The following is a 20,617-nucleotide window of genomic DNA, read 5'->3' on the forward strand; positions in this document are numbered from 1 at the left end:
TTCCCCAGTTCTCAGAGGGGGTTTTTATACTGGTTTTCCCTCCCTTCCCCCTCCCTTTCTCTCTCTTTCTCCCTTTCTTCCTTCCTTCCTTTCTTTCTCTTTCTCCCTTCTTCCCCACCCCCCGACTTTTCATAGTAAGATTAGAGAAATTTCAAGAAATAGTGCAAATAGTTTTAAGAAACTACTATCACAGAAAATCCCACTGTGAACACTCTGGTGGTTTCCTTCCAGATTTTTTCCTATTTACACAGTAGCAGTTTATTTCTTAGTTTTCTTAATTAATTTTCCTGTTGGCTGTGCTGGGTCTCCGAGGGCTCACTCTAGTTTTGGAGATCCTTGGCTGCTCTCTAGTCATGGTGCACGGGCTTCTCCTTGTAGTGTCTTCTCTTGTTGCAGAGCACAGACTCTAGAGCACGTGGGCTTCAGTAGTTGCAGCTCACGGGCTCTAGAGCTCAGGCTCCATAGTGGTGCATGGGCTTAGTTGCTCCGTGTTACATGGAATCTTCCCAGACCAGGGGTCAAACCCGTGTCCCCTGCATTGGCAGGCAGATTCTTATCCACTGTGCCATCAGGGAACTCCCATGTGGTTTTGCTTTTGTTTCTACAGAGGAAGGGATCAGACTGCCCGCATCGTTCTGTTAATTTTTTTTTCAGTCAACAATAGTTGTGAGTGTCTTCCCAACATTTCCCATGCCCGACATAGCCACACCATCATTTCCATGGCTCCATGCTATTCTGTCACATGGACGGACCATCGTTTCTTTACCCAGTTGACTGACATCTGGGTTGGTTCCTTTTTTTTGTTGTTGTGAACAACACAGCAAAGAACATCTTTGCACAACCTGTGTGCTTTCCCCACACTTTGCTTAGGTAACTTCCTGTTAGCAGCATAGCCACAGCCACCAAATTGACCTCTTTCTGTGATGCATGGCGTGTTTCTCTCCTGTTCAAGCCCTGCTGAGAAAAAAATCTCCGACTCTTACCAGGCAGTCACCCCACCCACTTCCCCACCCTCCTGGCATAGCATCTGCCTCGTCACAACAGCACCCCTCACTGGCCTGCTCTCTTTCCTGGATACCTCAGGGCCTTTGCACCTGCTGGTACCCAACTCTGGGCCCTCCCAGCTCCTCTACCTCCCATGGCTGGACCTTCATGTTGTTCACATCTACACAAAAATGCCAGCTCCCCAAGGAGGCACCCTCCTGCTATGGGGTCTCCATTCACCCTCCCCCCACCACACCCCCGATCTAATCTGATCCTCAGGACCCACCACTGTCTGCAATTACTCCTTACACCTATTTAGCGGTTGATCTCTCACCCCCAGACTGTAAGCTCCGTGAAGGTAAGAACCCCTTCACAGGTGTGGTTAACCCTGTGTCCCCAACACCCACCCCAATGCCCGTACATAGTAGGTGTTCAGTAAACAATGGTTGAATGACTGACAAAATGATGAGTTCAGCTATTTATTCAGAACCAGTTGTAGGATTTTTAATATCCTTTATGAAAATTGTTCAATATATTTTGGGAACATCATCCAATACCTTTGGTGAAAATTGTTCAGAAATGTTGTGCTGGTTTACATTCCCTTGTGGGAGCTACAAACTAACCTAGAAAGAGTCAGAGGGCAAGATTTAGAAAAGGAGGTTGTCTTATAATTTATCAGGTCACACTTTTCCTAGCAGAACTGGAGCTTGGTAAATGCTTGAAGCATGGACCTTGCCTGAGCCAGTGGGAGGGACCCACCTGATGTCACGTGATACCCAGTTGGCCCGCTGTCTGATGTGTTGAGAAATAAACAGCCGGTGCAGCAGAGCTTGCTTGTGCCTTCCAGGTGGGGTGGTTGTTCAGTGGGGATGTCTGGTAGGAACATTAGGGTTCCTATCTGGATGACAGCCTGAGTGGCCCCTGTCCCTGGCTTGATGGGGGCACCCCCTGTCCCATCCATAGAGTTTCAGAATCACAAACTCTGGTAATTGTCCCCAGCACGTGTAATAGCCGAAGGCATGTGGCTCTGAGTGATTCTCCCAGACGATTCACTTGGGCAGAGAATCCAGGAAAGTCTTGCCCAGAGGCCTGAGGAGGGCCCTGAAATCTGAGCTTCTGAGAGAACTGCAGGGCAGCCAGAGTCACTGCAGCCCCCTCCACAGCGTCCACCCTCTGCCTCCGCGGTCCATGGGGGCTTATGGCACCAATATTCTGCTGTTTCTGGGCTCTGGACTGTCCCCACCGCCCCCTCTTGCCAAGGGCTCCCATCTGATACACATTTCCAGAAGACCCAGCTCAACCAAAAAAAAAAAAAGAATGGTAATTACCTTAAAAAAAAAAAATCCACCTGAAGAGCTGTGCTGGAGACATGTGGGTTAACAGGCCACTTCGTGCATAGTTGAGGGGCTTGTGAATCATGGTAACCTTCCTGAAACACAATTCAGCAGGTTGCCCACATCACCAGTGGGCACATCCTCTGATATAGTAATTCCACTCCTAGGAGCTTATCCTTGGGTGCCCTCCTATAGATATAGGCAGCCCCATGGACCAGGTTGTTCTCTGTAGCATTGTTTGCAAAAGCAAAACATTAGAAATGGCTAAATATCCATCCTCAGGGCCCAGTGAACTATATGATAATAGCGTGGCACAGTGGTAAAAAGCATCTGCCTGCCAGTGCCGGAGCCAGAGGAGACACGGGTTTGACTCCTGGGTCAGGAAGATCCCCTGGAGGAGGGCATGGCAACCCACTCCAGTATTCTTACCTGGAAAATCCCATGGACAAGGGAGCCTGGTGGGCTACAGTCCATGGGGTCGCAAAGAGTCAGACATGACTTAGCGACTGAGTACACAATAGCTTCCTACAAGAGAATACTATGCAGCTGGATCAAAAGCACGAGGAAGCTGTTTTTGTACAGGGAGCCAATGGCTGTAAAAGGGACAAAAACAAATGTTGACAGGATGTGGAGAAGCTGGAAGATGCTTGCGTGTCACTGGTGGGAATGGAAAACAGTGCAGCTGCTTTGGAAAATAGTCTGGCAGGTTTTTTAAAAGTTGAACATACATTTAACATACGACCTAGTAATTCCACTCCTAGGTATATAACCACAAGGAGTTGAAAGCATGCTGCTGCCGCTGCTAAGTCGCTTCAGTTGTGTCCGACTCTGTGCGACCCCATAGACGGCAGCCCACCAGGCTCCCCCATCCCTGGGATTCTCCAGGCAAGAACACTGGAGTGGGTTGCCATTTCCTTCTCCAATGCATGAAAGTGAAAAGTGAAAGTGAAGTCACTCAGTCGTGTCCAACTCTTAGCGACCCTGTGGACTGCAGCCCACTAGGCTCCTCCGTCCATGGGATTTTCCAGGCAAGAACACTGGAGTGGGGTGCCATTGCCTTCTCTGGTTGAAAGCATACATTCACACAAAAACCTGTATGCAAATGTTCATCGCAGCATCATTTATATTGGCCAAAAATGGAAGAAATCTAAAGTCCATCAACTGAGGAAGGGATTAATGGTGTGTGATCTACCCACATGATGGAATATCACCTGGTAAGAAAAGTAATGAAGTGCTGAACACGCTACAACACGTTGCTGTTTTGTTGTTTAGTCACTAAGTCGTGTCCGACTCTTTTCCACCCCACGGACTGCAGCTTCCCTGTCCACCGTCTCCCAGAGCTTGCTCAAACTCATGTCCATTGAGTCAGTGTTGCCATCCAACCATCTCATCCTCTGTCATCCCCTTCTCCTCATGCCAATTTTTCCCAATGTCAAGAGTCTTTTCCAGTAAGTCAGCTCTTCACATCAGGTGGCCAAAGTACTGGAGCTTCAGCTTCAGCAACAGTCCTTCTCATGAATATTCAGGGTTGATTTATTTCAGGATCGACTGGTTCTCCTTTAGGGATGATTGGCTTTCTGTGATTGGCTTCTGTTCTGAGCGTGATGTTTTGAGGCCACAACATGGGTGAACCTCAAAACACCATGCCCAGAACAGAAGCCAATCATAGAATGTCACACACTGTGTGATTCCATTGACATGAGAGGTCCAGAAGAGGCAGGTCCATAGGAACAGAACTGGCCAGGGGAACTGACCGTAAATGGGCCCCAGAGACCTAGGGATGACTGTAATGACCTGGACTGTGGATATGATTGCATAGCCCCCCAAAATCACTAAAAGTCACTGAATTGTCCACTTCAAAAGTGTGAATTTCATGGCATGTTGTATCTCAACGAAGCTGGGTTTGTTTGTTTGTTTTGAAAAAAGGATTTAGCTCCCATCTTGAGAGAGTGGTTTTTTTCTGGCTGTGTGACTTGTAGAAACTGACTTTCTCCTTGCTTTCATACTCTTGCCTGAAAAATAGGGATACGAATGGCTCCACTGTGGGAGGGAGGTAAAGGCAGATAGAAAATGCTTCCTTTACAATTCAGTTCATTTCAGTTCAGTTGCTCAGTCGTGTCTGACTCTTTGCGACCCCATGGACTGCAGCATGCCAGGCTTCCCTGTCCATTACCAACTCCCAGAGCTTGCTCAAACTCATGTCCATCAAGTCGGTGATGCCATCCAACCATCTCATCCTCTGTCGTCCCCTTCTCCTCCTGCCTTCAATCTTTCCCAGCATCAGGGTCTTTTCCAGTGAGTCAGTTCTTCACATCAGGGCTTCCCTTGTGGCTCAGCTGGTAAAGAATCCCCCTGCAATGCGGGAGACCTGGGTTTGATCCCTGGGTTGGGAAGATCCCCTGGAGAAGGGAAAGGCTACCCACTTCAGTATTCTGGCCTGGAGAATTTCAGGGACTGTATAGTCCATGGGGTCACAAAGATTTGGACATGACTGAGCAACTTTCTCTACACTTCTATACAATATCCAAGCCCAATTGTGCTGCCTCTTTTAGTAACTGGAACACATGTACTACTGTTTTAACACCACCCTATTAATCAGTCAAGCAGGTGGTTTCTCTTTGGGTTGACAGGTGGTAGCAAAAACCAGGCAGAAGTCCTGGAGGCTGAGTTGCATTCAGACAGGGGCCAGCAAATTCCAAGTTAACAGAAATACCTTAACAATCCAGATCTCGATTCAGACCCAGGCATGTCTGCAGAGGCAGAGGCAGGCTGCTCCTGGCCGGGGCGGGCCCTGTTCCTGAAGCTTTAGGAAGCATCTCTTGGCCACACTGCTTCCACTGAGGGGACCTGGGGACACCCAGCTCCCCCACCCCCAGCTCAATCCCTGCAGAACTTTTGGTAACATGCGCTCTTCCTTCTTTTTCAGCTTGAGGACCCCTAGAGACGGAAAGGCCTTCCGCATCTTTGCTGTCAGGCAGTGAACTTGCAGGGCTGGGGAGAAGGGCACGTCATCAAGACGGCTTCAGGGGTTCGCTTTTTATTTTGTCATGGGGGTGGGGTGGGGTGGGCCGGGGATGTGGGGAGTCAGGAAGCTTCCTTTGATTGGTGTCCAGCGTCCCGTCTGCCGTGCCTTGGTCTCAGCTCCTCGCGCCGGGAAGAGAGAGCATCCCTGGGGTCCTGAGCAGACAGCCAGTGATCATCCTGCTGAGGCCTGGAGGTCTCCCCATGGAGGTGTCCTTCTTGATGGAGAGATGATTCCAACTGGAGGAGAGAATGAAGGATTCGGAGCTGACACCGCAAGGCGTTGGGGCCATGGGAAGAGGCGCACGGAGAACGCTCGGGGGGCAGGGGAGTTTCAGGGATGGAGTAGAGGTAGCTATTTAAAACATTCAGAAACACAGTCTGTCCCTACTAATGGTGAAAAATGGGATTAATGTTTGCTGGTCAGACAAACTGGCTGGGCCGTGGGACTCTGCCTTGGCGCCGGTCCTGCTCCCGTCCTGCTGCGTGCAGGCTGGTTCTATACACAGCAGTGCTGGCTGACTTCGAGTTCAGCCCTAACTCCAGAGATGTGTCTTGTCTTGGTCCTTCCCTACGTCCACGTGGCCTGTCTGTCTGCTGCCTCGACCTTTGGTCTCATTGAGGACTAACGAACCAGGACCCTTCCTTGATCCTCGCCTCGCTGCGGCTCACACCCCGCCCAAACTAGTTTTTGTGTCTCCCACCAGGGTCTTTGCTTAGCAAGTGATTCTGTATGAAGCCCAACTTTTAATTTCAACCCCTCGTTCTCTGTGGGTCCCACCAAGGTGTCCAAAAACAGCCAAAGAAGGGCTGTTTAGTTGCTGCCTTTAAAAATGGCACTGAAGTGTGCAGATTCCCCATCCGTCAGATGACCTATTTTTCTGCACTGGAAGGAATGGCTTCATTCTTTAGTACATTCCTCGCCGAGGTTAGCAGCTCTGGAAGGAGACACAGCCAGTGGTTATGAAACCATCTTGTGGCATAATAACAAGAGATGGTAACACACGCGGGGGGATTTCTCTTCCTGTTTTTGTGGAACGGTTCTTGTCAAATGTTGCTGAGGCTCCGAGGAGCATGGTGCTGTCTGGCTCCCATCGCCATATAAAACTTCATAAGCCTCGACCCGAACCCACAGTGAAATAAAATACCCTTTTGTAAATAGCATTTCTTTGCAGAAGGTAAAATTCCACCTTCCACCACCAGACTGGCCAATAGATCACTTTCGTGAATGCTAGTTTCAAAGTTGATTCCACCCTCAATCAGCATATTTTGAAGGCAAAAGAGCTAGCAGAAAGTTAAAAGAAAAAACTAAGATGGTCTGGATGAGGAGCTCTACCTGGGGAACCAAGCTGGGGCTTCCTTTCAGCGTATCCCTAATTAGAGCAGAAACAGAAGGTAATACTATTCCCAGCTAGAGGGAGTTTGTAGAAGGAATGAAACTGTTAATTTAACCTTGACAGAGCTGAAATGAGCAGGACTGTTTTTGCTTTGCACACTGTGGGCTTGTTATAATTCATAAGTACCGACTGTCCGACTCCAAATGTCAGAGTGGAAGAATTTGGTCAGACTGTCAGATACTCATCTTGTCCCTGCCAAAGATCTGAGTCCTTGGAAACTTCTGGATGTTAGTTAGGTATTACACTGTTGGACTTCTGCTTGTCACCAGGCTTTGGTGGCTGTGACCACATCCAGACTCTGAGTTTGGGTTTTTAGAATTAGTGGCAGTCAAGGGGAATTTCAGTAGGTTTGCTTTTGAAGCATTCTGCCCGAGGGAGAATCTGAAACATCCAATAGGAGTGAACTCTATCATTTAAAAGTAAAACTCCCCTGTTCTTGAATGCTTCATTAACTGGCCCGTATAAAGGACTAGAAACTCTTTGCCCAGAGCCAGGTCTTGCTATCTTTTTCACTCTCACAAACATTTTGAAACTGGAACCATTTATCTTCCAGAAATGAACACAGGGCTTCAAAGTAGAAGCTCTCCTAATCAGGGACCCCTTTCTCATTTAGTGTGTTTAACAGTGCCTACAGCGCCTTCAGCCACCTCACCCATAAAAAGATGATAAATCTGGCCGACAGCGTTACCGGGACCCCCAAAATATAAAGTTTTGGTTTCCTTCCGGTTTTTCCCATCATGTTCTGATTTTTCATACTGTCTGTAGGCTCACTCAGCCCGCAGCTTACACGTGTGCTTTTTTCTATGAAAAATGATGTATTTTACTACTTCCTATGTACAAAAATTTATTGTAAATTTATGTGTGCTTCGCTTGAACAGGGACCACATTGCTATCGTTTCAATAAAACTGATTTGATTTCTAAAACGTTTCTGGGACTTATCTTTTATGACACACTTCAACCGTTTGTGTAATAAAACGTTTAAAAGTTCCTTCCAGGCTGCTTGGAGAAGGAAATGGCAACCCACTCCGGTGTTCTTGCCTGGAGAATCCCAGGGACATGGGAGCCTGGTGAGCTGCCGTCTATGGGGTCCACAGAGTCGGACACGAGTGAAGCGCCTTAGAAGCAGCAGCAGGCTGGTTGTTTTTTCCCACGCCATCCTCCCCGGAACGCGGCACACGGGCGTGGAGGGCGTGGAGATGCTAATGACGGAAGGATTTCCATCTCCGATGTGAATGAAGCTTAAGTCACGTGGGGGCGTGCGCACATGGGGCGTGAGGACGTTGCGGCCTGCAGACGTGGGAGCGTGAAGGCATGTGTGCGTGCGGACGTGGGGCCTGCGGACGTGGGGGCGTGAGGACGTGGGGGCGTGAAGGCATGTGTGCGTGCGGACGTGGGGGCGTGAAGCCATGTGTGCGTGCGGACGTGGGAGCGTGAGGACGTGGGGGCGTGAAGGCACGTGTGTGTGCAGACGTGGGTGTGTGCGTGCTTGTGGGGCCGGGCTGGTGGGTTCCGGTCGGCCGGGCTGGGCTGCGACCTGAGGGGCTGCCTCTGACCACCTAGTCGCACGGCGTGGTGAGTACGACAGCCTTACCCTCACTCCATCAGCGTCCTAGTCCGCTCGGCTGCCCCCGGGGCTCCCACTGCAGAGCCTGCCGTCCCCATAGCTCTGGAGGCCGGAAGTCCAAGATGAAGGCTTAGAGGGCCGCTCTCCTCAGGCCTCTCTCCTGGGCCTGCAGGCGCCCCCTTCTCACTGAGTCTTCTCTGTTGGAGCATTCCTGGTGTTTCTTTTTCGTCTTACGAGGACGGTTTCTGTAGGATCAATTCCTGCCGCGTAGACTCCGTTTAACCTTAGTTATCTCCTTCAGAAGGGCTTCCTTGGTGGCTCTGTGGTAAAGAATCCGCCTGCAATGCGGGCAGATGCGGGTTCAGTCCCTGGGTTGGGAAGAGCCCCGGGAGGAGAAGATGGCAGCCCACTCCAGCATTCTTGCCTGGAGAGCTGTAGTCCAGTGGGTCCCAGAGAGTCGGAAACGACTGAGCACGCGCATCTTAAGGGGCCCCATCTCCACAAACAGACATATCGGGCGTTGCGGCTTCAACACGTGAATTTGGGGAGGGGGAAACCCAGCTCAGCTCTGAACAGACGTCCTCTTCCCCGGGCGTCAGTCCGTTTTTGTCCAGTTGAGTCGTGTGTCTCTTATGTGTTTCGAGCGCCAGCATCCACAAACCGTTTTGGAGGTTCCTGGCCGACCTTTTTCATCTCCCCATCCACGTTCTGCATTTGCTTTCACCAGCCATCTATTTGTAAGAAGTACTTCTCATTCCCATCGATGGTGGGGTTAGTGGTCCTTTTTTCTTTTTTTGGCAGTGGTATGCGAAATCTTACTTAAACCTGTGCCTCCTAAGGGGACGCTCAAGAGTACTAACCGCTGGACCACCTGGGAATTCTCAGCTTTCCTTTCTAATAAATATACTTGAGGCTTTTTAATTTAAGAATTTATTTTTTTTGTGGCTGTGCTGGGTCTTCACTGCTGCAGGCAGGCGATCTTTAGTTGCATCGAGCGGGGGCTACTCTTCATTGTGGTGCCTGGGCTCACGTTGCAGCGACTTTTCTTGTGGCGCCCTAGCTCTAGGGCGCGTGGGCTTCAGTAGTTGTGGCTCCTAGACTGGAGCACAGGCTCGGTAGTTGCTCTGTGGCAAGTAGGGTCCTAGTTCCAGGACCAGGGATCAAACCTGTGTCCCCTGCATTGGCAGGTGGATTCTTAACCACTGGACCACCAAGGAAGTTCCCTTTTAAGGCTTTTTAAATGTTGATTTAAAATACTGCATAAGCAGATGTGCAGGTGGGTCACAGAAATCACAAAGATGAGATGATGACGACTGATGTTTGGGAAATGAAGGTTTCTGACAAATGCTTTGTTAAGGCCATAGACATGCTCAATCCCCCCCTCCCCCCCAAATCAACGGCAACCCCCAAGCACTGGGAGTGGCCCTTCCAGCCTTTCTCCTGCAGAGCCTGCAGCCTTCCTTGGTGCCCACACCTCTTTCTCCTGCTTCAGGAAGTTCTTCTGAACTCCCAGAATGCTGCAACCCTGGGTCCCGAAGTTTTTGCCCCCAGATGTCCAGCACACAAAAGAGGCACTGGCAGCTGGGGAGATAGTGGCAGCTGGGAGGGAGCTGACGCTCCCCTCTTGCAGAGTCAGTCTGAGACACAGCAAAGGGGGGCAGGAGTGGTGTGAGCAGGCTGAATGCCAGCACGCTGCTTGGGGACCCCAACAGAGGGGGCTCCGCGCAAGGTGACCCAGGGTCAGAGCACTGGCCTGAGGGTCCCTGGCCTGCCTCCCACCCCCTTACCAACTGAGGAAGCTTGGACAAGTTTTTTTTTTTTTTTCCAGCTGCATTGTGAGGCTTGTAGGATCTTAGCTCCCCAGCCAGGAATCACACCCATGCCTTTTGCATTGAAAGGGGGGAAGTTTAACCATTGTCCTGCCAGAGAAGTCACTTCTGCCTGTTTGGCCCTCTGGCTGCTCATTTAGGAAACAGAATTTCTCACAGTGACCTCACCGCAGAGCAGTGATTACAGGGGAGCTGTGGGCTGAAAGGTGCTCTAGTAATCGTGGCCACTGTGCTGGGTGACATGCTTTGGGACGGCAGCTAGCACGAACCCACGCAGTAGCCCCAGGACTTGTCAGAAAGGCAGATTCTTGGGTCCCAACCCAGATCCTGTGAGTCAAACCTGCCCGAATTCACAAGCCCTCAGGATGATTCTGGTGCTGGGTCCGTTGGAGAATCATCACTCTGAAAACATCCAGACATCTCACGTGAGAAGTCAGAAGGGAGATGATCTGGGGGCAGAGGCTCAGGGATGTCAGGACAGCTGGTCAGCATCCATGCAGACCTCCCCCCCTCCTCTGTGGGCAGGACGGCCGCCGGTTACAGACTGTCCCCACGCTGAGTCTGAGATGGGGAGAAGGGACGAGGCGGTGTGTCCTCTTTCTCACAGTTTTCTTTTTTTTTTTTTCCATTTATTTTTATTAGTTGGAGGCTAATTACTTTACAATATTGTAGTGGCTTTTGTCATACATTGACATGAATCAGCCACGGATTTACATGTATTCCCCATCCCGATCCCCTCTCCCACCTCCCTCTCTACCCGATCCCTCTGGGTCTTCCCAGTGCACCAGGCCCGAGCACTTGTCTCATGCATCCAACCTGGGTTGGTGATCTGTTTCAGCCTAGATAATATACATGTTTCGATGCTGTTCTCTTGAAACATCCCACCCTCGCCTTCTCCCACAGAGTCCAAAAGTCTGTTCTGTACATCTGTGTCTCTTTATGTTTTGCATATAGGGTTATCATTACCATCTTTCTAAATTCCATATATATGTGTTCATATACTGTAATGGTCTTTATCTTTCTGGCTTTACTTCACTCTGTATAATGGGCTCCAGTTTCATCCATCTCATTAGAACTGATTCAAATGAATTCTTTTTAATGGCTGAGTAATATTCCATGGTGTATATGTACCACAACTTCCTTATCCATTCGTCTGCTGAGGGGCATCTAGGTTGCTTCCATGTCCTGGCTATTATAAACAGTGCTGCGATGAACATTGGGGTGCGCGTGTCTCTTTCAGATCTGGTTTCCTCAGTGTGTATGCCCAGAAGTGGGATTGCTGGGTCATATGGCAGTTCTATTTCCAGTTTTTTAAGAAATCTCCACACTCACAGTATTCTTTTATTGGGGAAGAAAATCATTCCTGGGATTCCCCAGCGGGCCTGCTTTTGCATTTGTTTCATCACCAGTGGGTCACATGCCCAGTCCGAGGTTTATCGTGAGCAACTGTGACAGAACAGGAGGGTTTAGAGTGAAGAGAGGCAGACCGGGGGCCACGAAGGGGTCACATGGTCTAAGAGTTACGAGCCAGGACACAGACATGCCTGGGTTTGAATCCCACATCAGCTCTTCACCAGCTGTGTGACACTGGGCAAGTTGCTGAACCTCTCTGAGCATCGGTGGCCTCCTCTGTAAAGAGGCAATAATGACAGTGCTCACGGGGTGCTTATGTGGATTAAATGAGGTTGTGCTTGAGACGTGCTCAGCCCTTGGTGGATGCCCACGGTGCCACATGTATCATCACTACATTGCTTTGCAGCATGGAACTAATACCAGTGGGTACATGCCACAGGGAGACAGATTTCTACCAAGTACAATGAGGAAGATTCAGACTGGCAGGACTTCCAGAAGTGAAATGTGCCTTATGAAGAGGGAGTGACGCCTCTTCCCTGGAAGAATATGAACGGAAGCTGGAAGATCCTTGGATTAGATCGACTTCGGAGCGTCTTCCTTGATTCTGGCTCCCAGCAGAGACCTGCCTTCCCTCTTTCTCCTGCCCTGCCCCGAGGGCCCAGGGAACCCACGGAACGGGTGACAGGAACTGTGAAATCCTGGCTCCTCAAACCATGTCCACTTCATTCTAAAAAGGAAAAGTAAAAACCCTGCAGCTTGGTGGGTGGTCCTGAAACTGTTACATGTTTTATGGGGTTGATTTGTTTGTTTGTCTTACCCATTTTCCTTCCAATTTTTCACACCAAGACCTGTCCTAGACTACCACTGGGACTTTAAAAATCTTTTAGCCCCTTAAAAAAACAAATTTGGTGCCGAAGGTCCAGGTTTCAAAACCCTCATGGTGTTCCTTTGACTCATCCTGGCCAACTAAACCAGTAGTGGCCTTCATCCAAGGACCAGGAGACAGACCATTAAACCAATTCTTCTGTCAGTGCCTGGCCTGGATCCTACGTGGGCAGAAGGCCGCCCTCTGGGCCCTGCTGCCTCCTGAATGGGGATGGGCTGGCCTGTCAGCCAGCAGGCTCCCAGCTTGCAGGCTCTCACCTTCTTTTACCAGTCATGGCTGCTGTCCAAGGATACTTCTACTCCATCCCACTGTCACCAGTCCAGACCCGCCGTCCCCCCACCCCTGTCTGACCCAGGAAGGCAGCAAAGGAACCCACCTGTGCCAAGTGCCACTACATGCCAGGATTAACTGGGCACCAAGTTTGTGCTGTCTCATCTAGTAAGCACACGTCTCCATCAACAATTTTCTAATTCAATGTATGTGTCAAATATAATTCAAATCCTAATTAGATTTTCTTTGTCAAAATGTCAGCTGGGAATGCGTTGAGCTGCATGTAATGGAGACCCAACCACAGTGGGAGGGAGGTCCCAGGGATGCACGCTTGGGAAGTCCTCCAGGTTCCTTCCCACTTCCTGCCCTGTCATCCTCAGAGAGTGGTGTGTGTCCTTGTGGTTAAAAGATGACTCTTCACCTCTATCCCATAGCAGACCTTCCAGGAAGGAAGAGATACCATGAAGGGCAGAAGCTACATGGCAGTTTAATTCTGCCTCTTTTATTCCAGGTAGTGTATTTTTCAATTCTGGAATTCTGAGGGAGAACCTGAGTCTGTGTCTCAACCAGAAAAACAATGGAAGCATTGCTTTCCTAGAGGTCTCGGCTTGTGAATTTCCACTGGTACCTTCTTGGTCAGACTTGGGTCCCACGGCCACTTCTTGCTGCAAGGAAGTTTGGAGAGATGCGTCTTTTTTTCTGAGCATGTTGCAGATCCAGCTGTTAAGTGGATCCTGTGAGGACAAATGGGAGAAGGGACCTTGGGTAGGTCAGGTCCGGCTCACCTGTGAACAGGTGAGAAGTGCAGGTGTCACTTCTTAGAACTGCTGTAACAAATGACGGTAAATCCAGTAGCTTAAATAGCAGACACTTACTCACAGTTTTGGAGATCAGAAGTCTGAAACTTCTAGAATCTAGAATTCTGCCTCTTCCAGCTTCTGGGGGCCCCAGGCATCTCTCGGCTTCTCACCACGTCACTCTGATGTCTGCCCCAGGTCACGTGGCCATCTCAAGCTCCTTAACTATTTACCTTTGCAAAGATCCCAATTCAAAGTAAGGTCACATTCTGAGGTTCCTGGGAGACATGAATTTGGGAGGGATACTATTCAACCCAGTCTAGCAGGTGGACACCTGTCCTGCGGGCTGAGCAATGATAGCTGCTTGTCCACGTGACAGCTCTCTCCCTGGACACTTGGGTTTGCCACCATTCACTCTGGGGTCTTCACCCCAGCCCCTCCGTAGCTGGTGACTATCAGGGCAGCGTTTTGGGAATTGGTGACTGATGTGGTTTCAGGTTCCAGTCTGTGCTCTTGTCTCATTTTCCCTTTTCAATTCCTCATAGTTGGAACCTTTGACATCTTCCCTATCTGATACTTTAGAGGGGACAGAAGAAAAATCTGGAGCTGGTGGGCCTGGGTTCAGATCACAGCTCTGCCACTTAACAATCTGTGAAACCTTGCATGAGGTACTTAGCCTCTCTGCCTCAGTTTCCTCATATATGAAATGGGAACAATAATAGCAGCTACTTTGACTTTTTAAAAGCTTTGTTTTGAAGAAGTGTAGTTGATTTACAGTGTGTTAATTTCTGCTGTATAGCTAAGTGACTCAAATATATATGTCCTTTTTCATATTCTTTCCTATGATGGTTTATCACAGGATATTGAATATAGTTCCCTATGCTATACAGTAGGATCTTGCTGTTTATCCATTCTGTATATAATAGTTTGCAGAGGCTAATCCCAAACTCCATCCCTCCCTCACCCTCACCACCCTGGCAACCACAAATCTACTATGTCTGTGAGTTTGTTTCTGTTTCATAGATAAGTTCATTTGTATTGTAATTTAGATTCTCCATGTGATATTTGTCTTTTTCTCTCTGGTTTACTTCACTTAGTATGATAATCTCTAGGTCCATCCATGTTGCTGCAAATGACATTATTTTGCTCCTTTTTATGGCTGAGGAATATTCCGTTCTGTGTATGTACCACATCTTCTTCAGCCATTCACCTGTTTACATTCAGGTTGTTTCCATGTCTTGGCTGTTGTGAATCGAGCTGTAATAGCAGCTGCTTTGTATAGTTGTTAGGAGGTTCAAACAAGTTAATGTTTTTCTTAAAAAAAAAAAAAAAGGATTTGGAAGCCTGGCACATAATAAGTGCTATATACATGTTAGTTTATATCAGCATTTTAACAAATGTGTTTTGCATTCCTCGTTTTTTTTTTTCCCCCTCAAAGTTCTGCCCTAAGCCTTCATGCAGCAGCCCCTGTTTTTCTCAGGGAAGGAAGGCCACAGCAGAAGAGCAGGAACAAAGACATGAATTTTATTTAGCTTTTGACTTACTAGACGGATTTTTGTTTCTTCTTTTTCTTTTGACACTATTTCAGACTTGCAGAAAAGCCACAGAAATATTCCAGAGAATTCCCCTCTGCCCTTCATTCAGCTTCCCCAGATAGGAACACTTACTGCTGTTCCTTGATCATCTTCTTTCTCTCTCCTGTAAATTATTTAAGAGGGGGTTGCAGACATGAAATCCCCTTTATCTCTAAATACCTTAGTGTGTATTTCCTAAGAACATGGACGTTCTCTTTGGAGGAAGGAGGCATTTTCTTCTATAACCCTGGTGTAATTATCTGAATCAAGGAAATGAACATGGATGCGTTATGTAATCTAATCTGCAGACCTTATTCAGATTTTGCCTGTTGTCCAGGAATGTCTGTTACAGCAAAAGAAGATCTCAGATCATGAATCACATTCAGTTTTCTCATCTTGTTAGTATCCTTGAATCTGGATAAGCTCTTCACTTTATGCTCTTCTTTTATGAAGCTGACATTTTTAAAAAGATGACTGACCAAGGGTTTGGGGAGTGTTCCTCACATCAAGTTTGTCTGCGTTTCTTCTTGTGAGATTCAGATGACATGTTTTTGGAAGGAATCTCACAGAAGGGATATTGTAAGTGTTAGTGCCTCAGACCAGGGGCCACGTGCCTGTTCGCTGTGGGGCTCTCATGTCAATTTTGATATCTTGGTTAAGATGATATCTGCCAGGTTTCTCTACTGAGAAGAGCCTATATTTTTTGGTGACAAATATTTTAATTATCTTGTAGCGAGATGTATTGGAACTGTGTAAATATCCTACCCCCATAAAAGCTTCAGCCACCAGTTTTAACATCTGGTGATGACTCTTCCTTGAAGCAAGCATTTTGTGATGGTTATCGAATGTTACCTCTTCTCATTATGTTTTGCCTTCCACATTTGACAGTTGGCACTTTCATCTCAGGAAAATGTTTCCCTTCCCCTCCATTCATTTATTCACACAGTGTATTTTATAAATGTATATTTCATGTGTATTATGTTATATACAAACATAGACACACATTTATTGTTACAGACTCATTCTTATTTCATGCGGTGGATTACATTTTTTTTCTGTATTTTCATGCTCAAGTCATCCCAGATTTGAGCAGCAGGAGCCCCTTCCAGCTGGCCCTGTGTCCTTCTGACACAGCCCCATCAATTTTGGCTCAGCCTTCTGGCACATGGTGTTCCTGGCTTGCCTTGTACTTAATTTGCCCTAATCCTGGAATCAGCCGTTTCTCCAAGGAACCCTACTTCCTTTTAGTGGAGATTGTGTCTTAAATAGACATATTTAGTGGAGAGAATGGGTTGAGGAAAAAAAATGTTCAGATCTCAAAAGCTAAATCTCATGGACCACACGACAGATTTGGGCAGAATCTGGTTCTTCATCCTGCCCAGGCTCTCCACATAACAGGAGAGTAGCCCAAACCCAGTTGCTGACCGTGGTCTGCGAAAGTCCCCAACCCCAGGAGGTGGAGCCCCCTCCTGCTGTAGAAGCTTGGAGACAATGGCTTTCCCAGAATCCCTTGCAGCTAGGGGCACACCCAGGATATGTTTGTATGACTTCAAATTGGGATCCTCTGACGCAAGGAAGCGGGTGTCTAGAGACTTTTCTCAGGGGAGCTGTAGGGGCTTCAGGGACAGCAGGTAGGGGTGCCAGATTTAGACAAAATAAGAACAGTAAACTATTGTATACAGCATACCTTTACTAAAATACTATTGTTTATCTGCAGTTCAAAGTGAACTGGGTTGCCTGTGTTTTGGGGCCTAACAGGAGTGTCTGGACTCCAGTCCCATTGGGCCGCAAGGCAGCCACCCAGCAGGTAGGTCCCACCCCCACCAGGCCTTTCTCTGGGGTGATCTCTGGCTGCAGAATGCTCCCGCCTGTCCCTCCAGCTCTCCTTGAGATTCTGTGGGATCCACAGTGTTCTTGTAATGGTCCGTTTTTTGCTTAAATAAGTTCTAGGTGCTGTGAAGGGCCGTCTGTGCCTGCCTCTCATTGTGCTAGAGTCAGGTGGGGACAAAGAGAGGAAACCCCCAGATCAGTTCTGGGAACTGGAGTGGAGAAGGGCCTTGTTCCCCACTTCCTTCCAGAACTTGAAGAATTCCCCAGCCTGCAGACTGAAGACAGTCACCCATGCATCCATTCATCATCTACCATCTACTCATCTGCCTATCCATTCATCCACCCACCCACCCTTCATCTGTCATCCACCGTCTACAGTCTGTCCATCTGTCATCGACCATCTGGCTATCCACTGTCCATCCATCCCTCCATCCATGTGACATTCAGAATTGAACACTTGCTCTGTGCTAGGCACTGTCTGGGTCCTGGAGACACCACCAATGAAGAAACAACAGATACAAATGTGTCTGTTCCCACATGGAGCTTGCCTTCCTGTAGGGAAGGCAGGCATTAAGTTACACACGTTGTATGTCAGCTGGTGAGAAGTGCTATCAAGATGAACTGTGAAGGGGGCGGGGAGCACTGAGACAGGGGCTGTCGGTGTTCTACCCTGAGTGGCCAGGAAGGTGCCATAAAGAGGGGAGGAGCCACACGGGTGATGGGGGGCGGAGCGTCCCAGGCGGAGGCATCAGCAAGCCCCAGGGTGCTGGGGAGTCAGAGTGCCTGGTCTGAGGGACCCTTCCAAGGCCGGAGGGGGGAGGGCAGGGGCAGGGGAGGTCAGAGTCCAAGGTGGGTCAGGGCGGCCATGAGGCCATGGGAAGGGCTGGGATTCAACTCCAGAGGAACGGGGACGCGAGTGGGACCTGAGCCAAGGAGGACTGGGCTCTGATTCCGTTTTTAAAGGCCATTAAATGCCACCTCAAGGAGAAGCAGGGCCTTCTGAATGAACCAATTTAAACTTGAAACAATAGTGAAAACCAGTATGCTTTTCCCCGAATGACTGATTTTATTCTACCAAGTTTACTAGACGTGGGGCAGGACTTGAGATCGAAAGGTCAAGTTTCCTTATAGGAGTGGGTGGCTGGACAACTCCTTACACTTCATGGGCATCCCCTGTTTATTCCTCACCACAACCCCACAATACCCCATTTACCAATGAGGAACCAGGCCCAGTGTGGCCCAGCGCTTTGTCCAGGGATAGTGAGAAGACCCAGAGAGGCCCGAGTGGGGTCGGCAAGGATGGTTTTCCTCCCCCACCAGCCTGGTTGCAGTGCAGTCTGGCTGGGAGTGGGCATGCAGATGGAGAGCCACCGTCCCTGGCTTCCACGGCTGCTGGGATGACCTGCCCACTTCCGGACGAGGCTGGCAGAGCCGCGAGACGTCTGCTCCCAGATGGAAAATTGAAACCATGCTCCTCCGTCACTACAGCCATTTGTCACTGAACTGGGGTGCATATAAACAGCTTAATTCAAACCATACTGCCACCCCCTGCCCTCCCTCCTTTCCCGAGTCTTCCCCCAACTTGCTTCAGGAAGGTAACTCACGGTGCAGTGTCAAAATGAGGGGCCCCATTTGCTACTCCTTGTTGAGCTGAGCCTGCTAAGATGCTGTGGGTTGTCTTCACAACAACGCCAACACTTAAGAACTATTATCAGGCCCACTTGTCAGATGAAGAAACTGAGGCCCGACGTAAATCATTTGGCCAGTCATGCTAACAAGAGGCAGAACCAGGTTCTGGCCAGACCTTCCTGTAGAACCAGCTGCCTCTCTGTGACCGTGGCTGCGGCGCTGGGACACACAGCAGCCAGATGGACGCCAGAACCCCAGACCTGGGGGGACCCCGGCTCCACTTCACCTGCTGAGTGTAGCTGGCCTTGCAGAACCCTCTCTGAGCTTCAGTGGGAGACCCACCTCACAGGTGCCTGTGCTTGTCTTTATCCCCCAACCGTGTGACCATCAGGACTTCCCTGGTGGCTCAGACGGTAAGGCGTCTGCCTACAATGTGGGAGACCCAGGTTCGATCCCTGGGTCGGGAAGATCCTCTGGAGAAGGAGGCCTCTCTCACCGCCCCTCACCCCCCATCTGTATCATCAGACAAGGGAGTCTAACTGAAGAATGAGAAGCCCCCAGGTTAGAGTCCTGGTGGGGTCTCTTCCAGCTGTGTGACTTTGGGCAAGTTCCTTAACCTCTCTGTGCTTCCATTTCCTTAACTGTACAAGAGGCACAATAATAATTCCTATCTCTCAGAGTGATCACAAGGAGTCAGTGAGATAGTTTGTGTAACATGTTTAAAACAATTTTTAATAAAGGACTGGACTATTTAATAAAGGCTGATGGATAATAGCAAAGAAAGCCCTGTAAATGTGTCTGATAACATCACAATAACAAGTGAATGGTTATAAAAATAACCGAGCAAGAAGTGATCATACCAGGAACAGGTGGATAAACGAATGAGTGAGTGAATGAATGAATGCGAAACTGACCAGACTAGTTCAGGAGAAGTCCGTGCAAGCCTGGCCCCTTTCTCCAGTTTCAGGAGCCCTGGGCTGCAGGTGAAGACGTGTGGTTGGAAGATGTTGGAGCCTGCATGGATGGAAAGGGAAGAATTTGAGTTCCCTTTGGGGGAACTCAAGCCAAAGCCAAAGGCTGCTTAGCCCAGAGAAGAGGATTCGTTTCTGAACGGCCTCCTTCCTCATGTTCACCCTGCCTTCCTCCTTCAGTGATTCTGGCTAAAATAGAGGGAAAAGTGAAGGGGACTAGGTCTCTGGAGAGTCCTGGACCCAGGAAATAAAGCCTTCTTGGAGGTGTCGCTGAGATGACCTTGAGAGTGAGCTGTGGGTTGGGTAGGCATAATGAGGTATATTAGAGTATACAAATGCATTAATACTGTGAGACCGCAGTAGTACAGGCCAGCCTTGGTCTGTTGCTCTTCACTTTATCGTGCCTGGTGAATATTCTGTTTTTTACAAATTGCTGATTTGTGGTCACCCTGCGTCTGTGTGCTGTCCTTAGTCGCTCAGTCGTGTCTGACTCTTTGCGACCCCATGGATTGTAGCCCGCCAGGCTCCTCTGTCCATGGGATTCTCCAGGCCAGAATACTGGGGTGGGTTGCCATGCCCTCCTCCAGGGGATCTTCCCAACTCAGCGATTGAACCCAGGTCTCCCACATTGCAGGCGGATTCTTTACCGACTGAGCTACCAGGAAAGCCCAAGAATACTGGCGTGTGTAGCCTGCCCTTCTCCAGGGGATCTTCTCAACTTAGGAATCCAACCAGGGTCTCCTGCATTGCAGGCAGATGCTCTACCAGCTGAGCTACCAGGGAAGCCCACCCTGCGTCTATCACGTGCCATTTTTCCAACAGCATTTGCTCGCTTCCTGTTTCTGTGTCATATTTTGTAATTCTCTCAGTATTTCTGGCATTTTCATTATTGTTATATTTGTTATGGTGATCAGAGGTCTTAGATATGACTGTTGTAATTGTTTTGGGCAGCACAAACCACGCCCATACTAGAAGGCAGATTTAATTCATAAACATCGTGTGTATTCTGACTGCTCCATGACCAGGTGTTCTCCTGTCTCTCCCTCTCCTCAGGCCTCCTGTTCCTGAGACACAATATTGAAATTAGGCCAGTTAATAACCCCGAAGTGATCTCTCAGTGATCAAGTGGAAGGAAGAGTCAAACGTCTCTCCCTTTAAATCAAAAGCTGGAAACAAG

General features: G+C 48.9%; 1 protein-coding gene across 2 annotated transcripts in view; it reads left to right on the forward strand.

The window, feature by feature from the left end:
* The window catches only part of CRISPLD2 (cysteine rich secretory protein LCCL domain containing 2), a 65,678-nt gene extending 58,018 nt beyond the window's left edge, over positions 1–7,660 (forward strand). For both annotated transcript variants that reach the window (XM_043898199.1, XM_043898200.1), the window contains one exon: positions 5,245–7,660. In XM_043898199.1, the coding sequence (XP_043754134.1) occupies positions 5,245–5,299 (55 nt within the window). In that variant the 3' untranslated portion in view covers positions 5,300–7,660. The remainder of the gene's footprint in view (positions 1–5,244) is intronic.
* Positions 7,661–20,617: the final 12,957 nt, after the last annotated feature.

Source organism: Cervus elaphus, chromosome 4 (genome assembly GCF_910594005.1).
Source record: "Cervus elaphus chromosome 4, mCerEla1.1, whole genome shotgun sequence".
In the NCBI taxonomy this organism is placed as follows: domain Eukaryota; kingdom Metazoa; phylum Chordata; class Mammalia; order Artiodactyla; family Cervidae; genus Cervus; species Cervus elaphus.